Source organism: Gobius niger, assembly GCF_951799975.1.
Source record: "Gobius niger genome assembly, chromosome: 12".
NCBI lineage: Eukaryota > Metazoa > Chordata > Actinopteri > Gobiiformes > Gobiidae > Gobius > Gobius niger.
The window spans coordinates 9,715,649-9,728,827 of NC_136863.1; the positions used below are offsets into that span (position 1 = coordinate 9,715,649).

The following is a 13,179-nucleotide window of genomic DNA, read 5'->3' on the forward strand; positions in this document are numbered from 1 at the left end:
TATTAGCAACGATCTAAAAAAAAAGCCCCCAAAATGCTGAAATATTGACATTTCCTTTGAAAATCCCCAGTCATGTGACTTCCATAGGCTGCCATTTTGGAGACTGCTGGCTGGTGTAGATCATCTCGAACATGCACCTCCACTGACTGAAGTCAAGACACTACATCAAGTGCAGAGTTGATCATTTAAAGGTGCATTATGGAACTTTTTTATGCAAACAAAAAATAACTTGATATTTATGTGTAATTGACAGTTTATGTGGCTTCAGTGGCTTCTACAGCACTCCAGGATCAACTGTTTGGTAGCAAAGACGCCATGCTAACTACCCATACAGCCATTGGGTCACTAAAAGGTTAGATCAGCACTAACACTTTTTTTTAATAATGTATAACACCACTTAAAAGCAGCAGCTAAGTCTCAATCAGCTGCTAAACAACAATCAATTAAATATTTAGTGTTTAAAACTTTTTCTGGCTATTGCAAGATTAGCAGCACCTCGTGTTTTTCTGTCACTGCTGTGTTTTTGAATTCTTGTTCCCAGCTGTGTAAAACCCGCCCAGGGTTGGTCTGAAACACCAGGGTATTCGAGCTAAATGTTGGTAATTGGACTCTTTCAGATGTAGCTTTTTTAAGTATGTGAAATTACAAATCTCACGGGAAGTCATCATGCAGCACACATTTAGGAAACCAAAGCACTGAAAGGAAAAGCCCCACACTGACAGTGGTTCAGTGGTGAGAGCATTTGTCCGTGGATCCAAATATCTGGGGTTCTGGCTGGGGCGTACCGTTGTGTCCTTGGGCAAAACACCTTCAGCTTCCAGCTTTGTGTGTGTGAGTGTGAACATATGCAAGTTAGCTGATGTGTGCAATCCAGCGTGGCATGTTTGCATGTGTCTCATTCATTGACATGCACTGTCCTGACCAAATGAAAAAAATGAAAATACTAAATGCTACAGACATTTAACCCAGGACCTTTATGCAGTGAGATGAACTAAGCTCCACACCATCCTGCCCTCTTCCACTTACACTAATCAGCATGTGCTATTCTGTCTAATTGTCTGTGCTACTGAGCAAGGCCTGGTGAATAAGCTTCATTGGGCTTTTATTGAACAATCTCCTTTACAAATAGCTTACAATGACTGAAGAGCGGGCATTACATATTCTCACATCAGCTGAATGCTCCCCAGAGCAGTTGCATTGTTCGCTTTAGAAAAAACATCATTTTATCATTTAAAAGTCTATAAAGTAAAGTGGCCGCATAACGTCATTTGCAAATAGTCCTGGTGTTAATTCCAGAGACGAAGTGTAATTTAAAAGTTCAGATCTGTCAGGAAGAGGAACAAAGCCGCGGCAGGAGAAAGAGCGCAGAAAAAGTGAAGGTGCATTCTTCTCGCAAGACACAGCCAAGAAAATGAGTCACGCGGCTCAGCTCTGCTCTGCCTGAACTCCCGCTAGAAGTGTGTGCAACTGCGACAGTAATTTCCAAATTGCTGTCTGAAGATATGTAAAATGAGAGAATTGAGTAAGGGTAATTGATTTCGAAAGTCTTGCGATTAGTTTTGAAATTTCTGCTTTAAAAGATTCCGTGGGCTGCACAATTTGGGCACGTCCAGGAGCATTAACATGTGTTGGAAAATAACAAGAACTACCTGCTCTGGAACATAGGCTGGTTATTGTGCGGGCCTCAGCGTTGTGAGATTCCTGGCTATGAAAATTTGCTGGAAAAAAACAGCATTAAAGTGGGAAGAGTTTCCTGCCTTTGTTATTTGCTTATTGCGACCTTTCAAATTGCATTTTTGAGTCGATGGCGTTTAACGTCGCAGCCCTCGGTTGTGAGTGCGCCTCTCAGGGTTGTGCACGTGAGGAGGAACAGCTCTGTTTGAGTGCTCAGCTCTTATTCTGTGCTGTCAACAGTGTGTTAATAATAGTTATGTGACTGTCAGAGGCAATGGGCCAGGTGCCAGCGTTTCCACTCACAATAATACCTCAGCCTCCCCGCAACAGCTCCTCATCTCCTCTGGACCATTTTTATAGACGTCAAGTCCCGATCCTCAGCGTCTGCATGCTCCGAGTCCATTTGGAGCTGAATAAATAAGGTATGAATTAGCTGAAGTGCCATTTGAATTCTGGGAGATATTCTGTTTGTGTTTAAAGAGCTTGTCTTAGGCCATCATTTTGAATTTCGCTTTGAGAAGCTTATGGCAGCTTTCAGCGAGACATCCTTTCGCAGAGGAGAGGGAAAACTGTGTGTCGCGGGCCAACTCCAGGAGAAGTTCAGCGTGAAGCCAGCCGCTCTGAGCGCTGTGGTTTAATCTGTGCGGCGGCAGGACTTTGAGCGTACTTCAAAGCTGAGTGCTCAGGCCATTCTCTGGACGTCACCTCCTCAAGTTGGCTCTTGCTCTGTTTGTTCCAGTGAGGATTAGACTGTACCTTGTGTGTGAGTTTATCCTCTCTTCCCTGGTTATGTGTTCGGAGCTGTGGGGGTCCCAGCGGGGCCGGGGTTGAGGGGTCAACTAACCTGACCCCCCCCCCAGTAGCTGTGTGCGGGTTGTGAGGCTTCTTCTGGGCCCAGGGGCTGAGACCTGCGCCCGCTCGGAGCTGTTTGTTTGCCCGCAGCTCATCATGAACTCTGACTCCTTAATCACAGTTAAATGGTGCCAGGGAGAGGCTGCGGTGTAAGAAGCACAGTGTAGGAGAGACAGGCAGATAATGGGCTTTACTCTGTGCTCAGGCTCTGACTGCCAGCCACAGCGACTTTCAAACTTCACATGGAACAATGTTGAGCTGCTCAGCGCTGAGAACTCACAGCTGGAGCCTCCTCTGTGTCTGCTGCTCTTACTGACGTCACAAATGCTTGGAGGCGCTGTGGTTTTCAGGCTGGTGCTGATATTCTGAAGTGCTGTTATTGAACTGAGTCCAGCTGAGACCTGTGCTCAGAGCGGGCCTGAACCGGGCTTGAAGCAGGGGCTCTGCTTCATTAGTGGCCCACACCCCGCTCTAATGTGCCGGGGCCGTCTGTGAGGCATCGCCTGAACCTCTGGGAACTATCCATGCCAGACCTGAGGCTTGCCGGGGCATTACAGCCAATCTATGTGAGGCCTGTAATGTGGCCCCATCTCCTGTTCACCCCCCCCAGCCAGAGCCCTGTGTGTGTGGGGAGCCTGATCACCCCCCGCCGTGTACCTGGAAACGGCTCAGCTTCATCAGCCCCTCACTCGCTTCATCACAGCTCCAGCCAAGTGAGCGCTCAAGCCTTTATGTGTGTGTGCGCCGCGGAGAGGATCGATGGGAGAATATGGTGGATCTCAAGCCGGGCTTTTATGAATGTGAGGCGGCTCTGCTTGTGCCACTGCTGATGGAAGAGTGTGCAATCACTTAAATCAGCAGCCCATCTTCTGACGAACAATTACCACAGCCGGAGGAAAGGCTCGCGCGCTCTCCGCTGATTGTTCTCCCACATAAAAGCCTGCCGTTCATTTAACCTTGAGCATTACCTATTTGCTTGCACTTTATGGGACTTATTGAGTTCTTCTAAACACACGGGCCCCATGTGAAATGTGGGAATTACCTGTTTTATATCGTCCCCTCAGGTACCACTTAGTAATGTCACTGAGCTATTTACATGAATCTCGCTAAGGCGCCCATAACTGGCTAATTTTCCCGATTGTCGATAGTGCAGCACAGTAGGGACAGCTCATTGGGCAGTCCACCTTCACGCACTCGTCAGGCCGCTCTATTACATCGAAACGCACTTTCCCACGCTCGATACAGCACTTAGACACCCACTGAACTTAAACATAGCGCCGTGATCTAACTGTGCTGATGCTCGGCCAGTTGAAAGGCTGAACATCCAGCTCAGATATGTGAAAAGGAACAAAACGCGATGTGCTCTCGCATCGGAAATCTTTGTGTCCTCCTTGACAGAAATGTGAAATGTGGAGGGAAAAAAAAATCTTGCAGATAAATTTAACTCATGATACTTCCATGTCCTTCTGTCTACTTTTCATAATATTTTTGATAAGCATGAGTTTTACACACATTTATTTACAGTAAACCCATTCATGACATTGCTATGGGGATAACAAACATGGTGTGTGCCTATTTCTACTTGACTGACAGGAATTTTAAATATTTATTTTATTGTATGAACTTTTAGCCCATTTTTCAGTCAGATAATTCAGTGGGTTAAGGTTGGCGTTTTGCAGAGATTTACTGATCAGATAAGTGATTGGATGTTTGTGTGTTTTTCACTGATTACAGTTTTTCATAACTGTACTTGAACTCTTTAGCGCTATTAAACCAGATTCTAAATGATCAAAACTCTTTTCAGTCACCAATAAAAAGCTCTGTCAAAAAGAAAACATTACGGCGCAGAAAAAACCCTCAATAGACCAACCAGCGTCGAGTGACACACGCAGTTTTGTCCTTTTTTATGACCTTTGTATTGAAAGACAAGTATAATCTACATGATGAGCTACACTTTCAACATCGCCCTGTTGGTTTTTTACACATTTTACCCCATTTAGCCCACGACAGACAGGTTTTTGCCAATTAAAGCACTGGATATATCTCCAACAGTAGATGATGAAACATCCAGATCAAAAGAAGCTCACAGTATATTGCAAAGTCACAAAAGTCTTCCATCTGACTGAGATTTACAGATTTTTTGCAAAAACAAAAAAACAAAGAAAAACACTTAACAATTTAAAGGAGTATTAAGTAACTCATGCCCCTAAGCGCCACTGCAGGTGTCGTAGCATGTTGCGTTTTTTACTCATTAATTGTCCGTGAGAGTAAATACTGCGCTGACAGAAAAGACAAAAGGAGAGAGGGATATTGTACATCCAATTACACAATGGAGATATTTTTTTTCACTCCAACTTGGCTGTAAATACTGTTTCAGTGGCACTAGCCACTAGCTAGCTTTGCCCGTTAGCCTGTTAGCTTCTTCTGTGTTATTTCATTAGTGTGTATTGGTGACTCCGACCTGGTGGAAGGGAAGTTGCAAGTGTGGTTTCCTGGCCAGAGACACCAGGGGGAGATGAAAGACCCCCCAATCATCCCATTAACACTTGTATTACCCCCTGAGGGACTATGAAAAGGATTTATTAGGGTAAACAAGTTACTTAGTACTGCTTAAAATTTAGTTTATTTTTATCTATTTTAGCTCCATAATGACCTTGTTTTAGTTTAGTATGTTTTAATATTTTTTTCCCTCCTTTTTCTTAAAGCAATACTAAGTAACTTATTTACCATAATAAATCCTTTCCGTAGTCCCTCTGGGGTAATACAAGCGTTAATGGGATGATTGGAGAGTCTTTCATCTCCCCCTGGTGTCTCTGGCCAGGAAACCACACTTGCAACTTCCCTTCCACCAGGTCGGAGTCACCAATACACACTAATGAAATAACACAGAAGAAGCTAACAGGCTAACGGGCAAAGCTAACTAGTGGCTAGTGCCACTGAAACAATGTTTACAGCCAAGTTGGAGTGAAAAAAAAAAATCTCCATTGTGTAATTGGATGTACAATATCCCTCTCTCCCTTGACCTTTTCTGTCAGTGTAGTATTTACTCTCACGGACAATTAGTAAGGTAAAAAACCGTAACATGCTATGACACCTGCAGTTGTGCTTATGGCCTCTTGGGGAATTAATTAGATAGTACTGCTTTAATGAAAAGTCAGATTGTGTATTATTGCAATGTTAAAATGTAATGCGACATGTTGATATGGTTTAGTGAAGTATTTCTTAGTGCTGTTAGTAGTAATAGTGCTGTTATTCGCAATATTCATTATGACATCAAATATTTTTTTTGTCATCATGCAGCTTTAATATGAACAGTAGTTTTGCTGGATTCATACATCGCTCCTTCAGTTGTTTCTCTCTTATCTGAGCCGGATTCGATCTCCCTCATGTCCACCTCTTACATGTCATGTGGCTGCGACCTTTACCCCCGTTGTCAGCGCAAACATGTGAGACGCCAGGTTTACTCCGAGGTCATGTGATGTACTGTATGTCGCTTCTCTGCTCTACCCTGGACTTAATATTTCCAACAGGCTGCCTGAGAGATAGCTATGTTTTTATTCTTGAAAGGATAATCGAAATTGTGGCCTTTTCTGTGCGGTGTTTGTTTCTGAAATTGTCCTGCACTTTGACCTGTGAAAGATGTTTGTTTCTGTGGTTTGGTTCTGAAACCTAGGGGTTTTTATGATGTTACATGTGGTTTGGGGTGTAAAGGTAGACCATAATACCACATGATTAATGCAAATGACAAATAGATATCACATTTAGTTTCCATACGACATTTGAAAGCTGTAACCAAACAATGAGATGATACATTGATTACTATAAAAACATGCAATTATTGAGTCAGTCTTGTTTTTTTAACAAGTTGCTAGGATTATACAGTATTAAAGGGGTTTGCATTTACCTATTTAAATGAATAGGGAGGTGCTCACAGTTTCTTTTTTCCCTGATAAGGGAAGTAAGAAGGGAAGTAAAGGATTTCAAAGTCATCAACAGGACTGATGAGATGACATCACGAAATGTTCCCAAATTCCAACAAAAACCTAATTCAGTTTAGGGTTGGGCGATGTTCCCTTAATTGGCCGTTGACGATGTTTACAGTGAACCATCGTGATGGACGATGATATCGTCCATTTTTCATTATAAGCGTTTTTTAAAGACATCTACATAGCCTATATATATGCTGCATATTACTAGGTATGCTAGAAAAATGTGAGATTGCAGGATAAATGGATCTAAACTAAACATGATCTGAACAGAGTCACGGAACACGACTTTTGCAACAGAAATGTGTTAAAACTCGTGCGTAAAGTCTGAGAGGAGAACGACTTATTCAGAGCGTGAACTCCAAGGCTCTTGTCACACTAATACAAATGTAAATCGGAGCTTATTATTTGCATTTGCTCAGTTTTAACGTAATGTTTAAGAAACAGTGGGTGAACGGGACAATATTTAGAAGTTTGCGTCTTAGCTCACGTTTTTGAAGCCGCTCCACGCGCCGCCCGGTCCGTGAGCTCGTAACCTCTTAACTCCTGCACCGCCTCTTTCTCTCTCCTCTCTCTCTTCTCTCCTCGTTCTTCGTGAGAATAATCTGCGCGCTCATCTAGCTCCGATGTGAGAGACATTCTCGTCATTTTAAAACGGTTTAAGTTTTCGTACGCTGCAAAGCAAAACCACGCGCTGTTAAACTCTGAGCTGCAGAGAGAGAGAGAGCCCCGCGCGTCAGAAATAGAGCAGCGCTGCGTCTTTATGTTAATAATTACGGCTAACACATCATGGCTTCTGGCAGGCTACTGACACTAGCGCGCATATTAGTTACATCCGTGATTTAATTTACAGTGCAATCCCTGCAAATCTTGTAGGTTTACAAGGCCCACAGAAGACCAGTGCGTGTTTCTGACAGGAGGGGGCGTGGCATCACGATGGTGGCTCTCCATCGTGATGTTGCCCATCCATCACGATGGACGATGATATCGTCCATCGGCACAACCCTTGTTCAGTTGATGACCTTGAAACCCCACAATGGATAACTCCTGGTTGACTGGGAGCTTACACAAACATGCTGGAGAAAGGTGTCATAGGGTTGTCAAAACACTCAGTGGTATTATGAGGTGCCACTGTGTGCTGAACACTGCTTTGCTTCTTGGCCTAAATCCACGGCTATAAGTTCAGGCTGCCCTTTGTGAACTTTTACACCAATTATGAGCTGGCTGACATGATCTATCCGTATGCCACTTATGAAAAATGTTTTGGAAGAATTAATTTCTGTGGGCGTTCGCTATTAATGATCCGCGTCTGCTCCCTTTAACCTGACAAATGATTTCAGATGTTTTCAAGGGTGACTCTCATTTGTTTGTAACCTCCTCCTTTCTGCCTGTGTGACCCCTGCAGGTTGTGAGGCGGACTTCTGGGGCCCCCACTGCACCAACCGCTGCCAGTGCCAGAACGGGGGCCGCTGCAACCCCATCACCGGCGCGTGCCTGTGCACCGACGGATACCAGGGGTGGCGCTGTGAGGAGCAGTGCGAGCAGGGGTATTACGGGAAGGGCTGCCAGCTGATCTGCCAGTGCCTCAACGGGGCCACGTGCGACCACGAGACAGGGGAGTGCCTGTGCACGCCCGGCTACACGGGGGCGTTGTGAGTGCATTTCATTTTGTATTCTATTAATAAATGCCGGAGGTACGTAAAGTTAAAGGTATATATTTCAAGGTTTTTTGACATAGGGCCTCATTTCCTAGTTATCCAGAGTGTTGCTGATTTCTGGAGATATTTTTTTTTTGTAATTCATACAGTTCTTATATTTGAAGAGTTATGTGGCGCTAGGCGAGTGCAAGGCTTGCGCATTTCTATGCACATTCTTTCTTATAACTCTGGCGTTATAAGTGATTTGCCCCAGGTGCTCTGTGGAGTGTGTAAGACTGTTTTTAATGCAGTGTAGCTGATACCGTAGAAATGCACTAGCCTTGCACTAGCCTAGCGCCACGTAACTCTTCAAACAAAAGACCTGCATGAATTACATAAAAAATATCTCCAGAAATCAGCAACACTCTGGATAACTAGGAAATGAGGTCCTATGTAAAAAATCCCGAAATATCCCTTAAAGGGTTAACCTCTTAATCTCTGCCTTAACTGAGCACATTTTCTCCAGTTCGGCTTTACCCAAATCTAAAAGCAGTGTTACGCCTCATTTGAAAGACCTTCAAAACTGATCGTATGTTTATGTCACATGTCTGAAGCGTTTTTGTCGTGTTTCCATCACTTTTTTTATCTGTGTTTTTTTTTTTTTTTTTTTTTTCATTTTATGTGTCATGTTTTTGTTGCTTCTTTATTGTGTAATGTCACTCTTTTGTTGCTTTTTTGTTGCATTTTCATACTCGTTTTCGTCGCTAATTTGACGCTTTTTTCAAGAAGAATTTAGATTTGGGTAATGCCGGAGAACTGGAGAAAATGTGTTCGGTTCAGGTGGGGGTTAAGAGATTAAGATCGGGGACTAAATTAGGGTCAGGGGTTGGATTAGGGGATGATGGGATGGAAGGCTTGGTGTCATCAGCTAAATAAATCCATAGTAATCTGGGAACATAGGCACTGGGGAATATAGGTTTGCCCCTGTATTAGTGTTTTTGATACACTGTCTGAAGAAAACAAAAAGTCGCCTCCTAGATTTAACTAACTGATCTGGGGTGGCTGCAGTTGGTCTAGGTTCAACAACTCTATGTGCCCAAAGAACGAGATCAGCTGATGACCTGAACATCCTAACCAAGTTATTCCATCAATGGATTTTTTCTTCCCTGATGGCACAGGCATATTCCAATGGATTCATCGGGCTCACATTGTGAAAGAGTAGCTCAGGGGAATGAGACATCATTTTCACAGATGCATAGGCCGCCAGAGAGTCCAGATCTTAACTCCACTGAGAATCTTTGGGATGTGCTGGAGAAGGCATTGCTCAGTTGTCACACTCTCCCATCATCAATACAAGATCTGAGAGAAAAATAAATGAAACACTTGATCTTTTGTCATCACAGAAGCTTATTGAAGCAACACCACAGCGACTGGGCTATAATCAAAGCTAAAGGCGGTCCAACTAAAAAAAAAATGGGTGACCCTTTTTATGTGGCAGTGTTTTTTTTGGTGGGGATCAGTCAGTATTTCTGCAATTATGAGATTTGAGATCGAAGTGCGAACTGACTTTGCCCTATCAAGCAAAATAAAACAACATTCACTGCTTAGTAATATGTATTTCAATTGTTTACTTTGTTATTTGGCCTAAATTCAAAGGTGGCTGTGTTTAGTTCGGAACTATATTTAATACAATATCTTTTCTTTTTATCTTGACCCCAGTTCAGTGGCCCAACCCCCACTTTGGGAACTGGGAACTACGATTCTAAGTACTGATGGAGAGAATTACTAGAGTGTAACTGTCCCGTTCTGTGTGCTTGTGACAGCTGTGGAGAGCGCTGCCCCTCCGGGAGTCACGGCCCTCAGTGCGAGCGCCGCTGCCCCTGTCAGAACGGAGGCACGTGCCACCACATCACCGGGGACTGCTCCTGCCCCGCCGGATGGACGGTACGAACTGAGGCACACTGAGCTGCAGTTAGTTAGAGTATACAGAGAAAACTATACATCAACAAAATTCAGCTCAACTTTTGTGCTGTGTTGTTTATTTACCATTGGGCTCGATTCAAGTGAGAAACAGAGGAAGCTGTTCTTCCTCTATCGCCGTTTCCCCATTAGTGATTAGTGATGTCTTGTGCAAATCAATAAATAGTTAAAGAAAACCAAACTGAAATTGACTTACTGATGGTGAGTCACTGGCTAGGTGTTAACCTCTTACCACCCTCATTAACTTCAGTTTAGCTTTCCCCAAATCTAAACGTTTGTTGACTGGAGAGCTGTAGACCAGTGTAACGCCTTATTTGAAAGACTTACAAAACTGAATTTAACGGATCTTTTTCCTCACGTTGTTGCTGTGTCCTCGTCACTTTTCACATTCTTTTTAACATCATTTTTACATACTTTTTTGTTGAGTTTTTGTTACATTTTTGCCACTTTTTTGTTGATTTTTTGTCACATTTTTGCCACTTTTTTGTTGAGGTTTTGTCACATTTTTGCCACATTTTTGTTGAGTTTTTGTCACATTTTTGCCACTTTTTTGTTGAGTTTTTGTCACTTTTTTTGTTGAGTTTTTGTCACATTCTTGCCACTTTTTTGTTGAGTCTTTGTCAAATTTTTGCCACTTTTTTGTTGAGTTTTTGTCACATTTTTGCCACTTTTTTGTTGAGTTTTTGTCACTTTTATGCCACTTTTTTGTTGAGTTTTTGTCACATTCTTGCCACTTTTCTGTTGAGTTTTTGTCACACTTTTGCCACTTTTTTGTCGCTTTTTTGTTGCTTTTTTGTTGCTCTTTCGTCAGTTTTTTCTGCAGTTTCATCACTTTTTTTTGGTAACTTTTTGACGCTTTTTCGATGCGTTTTCATCCTTGTTTTCTTCTCGTTTTTGTCGCTTCTTGAGACTTTTTTCAAGAAGCTTTTAGATTTGAGTAAAGCCAAACTGGATGAAATGTGCTCGGTTCAGGCGGGGGTTCAGAGGTTAAAAACATTACACTGGATGTAAACACTTGACTGGAGAAAACGTCATTGAGGACAAGTTTTTATCTCAGCACTTGTATCAAAAAACAACACAAAAAAATAAAAAATCACATGTTAATCGCTCCGGAGTATAAGACGGAGTAAAAGACCCTGCCAAACTCTAAAAAAAAGTGTGACTTATAGTCCTGAAAATACGGTAAGTCTTTGTCACTTTTGTGTTACCAGTGGTGTAGCAAGGGTACCAAGGGGTCCCAAGCAAGATTGTCGGTAGGCGGCCCTCTGGTGGCTGCTCGGCGCACTGGGAGAGAGGGTCACCTGACAACTCCCATAATGCAGTTTTTTGCATAAGTATTCCTCAGAACAGAAGGCTGAGGTTCTTCAGGTCATGATGAGTGTTACATGGTTTCAGTATTAGAAATATAATCTGGTGGAGCCATGAGTAAAACAGTCTATCCACTGCTCCTTATAAATTCACATGACAGGGAAACATGACTCACTAAAGCAGCAGGATGGGGATAAACAGCGCCACAGAGCAGCGGTGGAGAGATGATGTAACTGCATCATCAAAAATCATTAGGAAAATTGTGTATATCAAACTTTTACTGCAGGCTTCAGAATGGGTTGGTTCATGGGGGCCCTTGACTGTTGACTAGGCAGTTTTGTGGCTTTTTTGTTACTTTTTTTTTCACCTCGTTTTTGTTACTATTTTTACGTTGTTGTTCTTTTCAAGAAACTTTTAGATTTGGGTAATGCCAAACTGGAAAATGTGCTCGGTTCAGGTGGGGGTTAAGAGGTTTATTGCCAAGCTTACAGTTTTAAAAGATCACCAGCAAAGCACAGAGGCACTAAAAATAAGAAAAACCATTGTGTGTATTTTCAGTTTCATACAGTCATTAGTCAATACTGGCACACGAGCAAAAATGGCCAGTTAGCAAAACAGTGTGTATGCAGTATTTTACCCTTTCCAAAGTAAAGCAAGATAAAAAAAAAATAAGTTTAAAACTGTTCTGAATTGTGTGAAAATAGTTTTGCTTTTCTGTTGCTCCTGAACAACTTCACATCAGATGAAAGAAAGTTGAACCGTTTGAACAGGTTGGTGTTGAGAGGGGCTAAATTTCATGTCTGGCAGAGTTTTTACAGCAGACCCAGTGAGAACATGAACTTTTCATCAATACTCTCTGTTCAATTATAAATACGAACCAAGAATTATTTAGATAAGTACAACTCCAGCGGGAACCCCAGTAGAGAGGCTGAAACCGCCACTCTGGAATTTCACAATCTGGGCCTCACAATTAGAACAATTAGTGAATATATACAAATCTCGACCAATGTTGAGGTGTAATGTTTGTCTAATATTGTGAAATCTATCAGAAGTGCAGACACCACAAGGAGCGAATAAGGTACTGTATAAGAAGTGGAGGAGATGAAATAACAGGGTTTAAGATAGAAATGAAGACTCAAAGACAAATAGGTGAGGCTACAGACCCGGACCATCGTCTCTCCGCCTCCAAGAGCAACCGAGCCTTGCTTTCATCTGACTATACTTTTTTTTCCCCTTTTATAGAGAGCATTGATGCTACAGGGTAGATAGGCTACATAAACCCCCACATTTCCTGTCCCACTACCTCTTCTTTCACCCAACAAATTGTATTTTTAAGCGTCACATAAAATGTGCTAATGGATTCATAATTGTTTAGCAAACTTATCACCGTCTCAAGGTTAAACAGAAGATAATGTTTTCGTGATTACAAAGAGTATTTTAAGCTCAAAGCCAGTGATGCCAGAAACGAATTATTCAGTAACCACTTTATTCAGTAACGAGTAATCGAATGCGTTTCTAACCAGTAATCCAATTAAAGTTGCTTTCTTTCTTCTTGTGTCTTGCGGGAGTGACACAACAATGCGTAAAGTCACGTTTTCAGCATGAGGACAACTCACGTGAAATACATACCAAGAACTCAAGACGCAAACGTAAACAACAATGGAGGAGGAGAGAAGTGTGCGTTTTCCGCTGGAAATATAATCACTATTTTGAGTCAGCATTGTTAATGCTACTATTAAAAT

The 13,179-nt window shown here is 42.4% G+C and overlaps 1 protein-coding gene across 5 annotated transcripts in view; it reads left to right on the forward strand.

Annotated features, from left to right (window-relative positions):
* Positions 1–13,179, forward strand: part of megf11 (multiple EGF-like-domains 11) — a 210,726-nt gene that overhangs the window by 123,039 nt on the left and 74,508 nt on the right. For all 5 annotated transcript variants that reach the window (XM_079568181.1, XM_079568183.1, XM_079568185.1 and 2 more), the window contains 2 exons: positions 7,918–8,164; positions 9,973–10,093. In XM_079568181.1, coding sequence (XP_079424307.1) covers positions 7,918–8,164; positions 9,973–10,093 — 368 coding nt within the window. The remainder of the gene's footprint in view (positions 1–7,917; positions 8,165–9,972; positions 10,094–13,179) is intronic.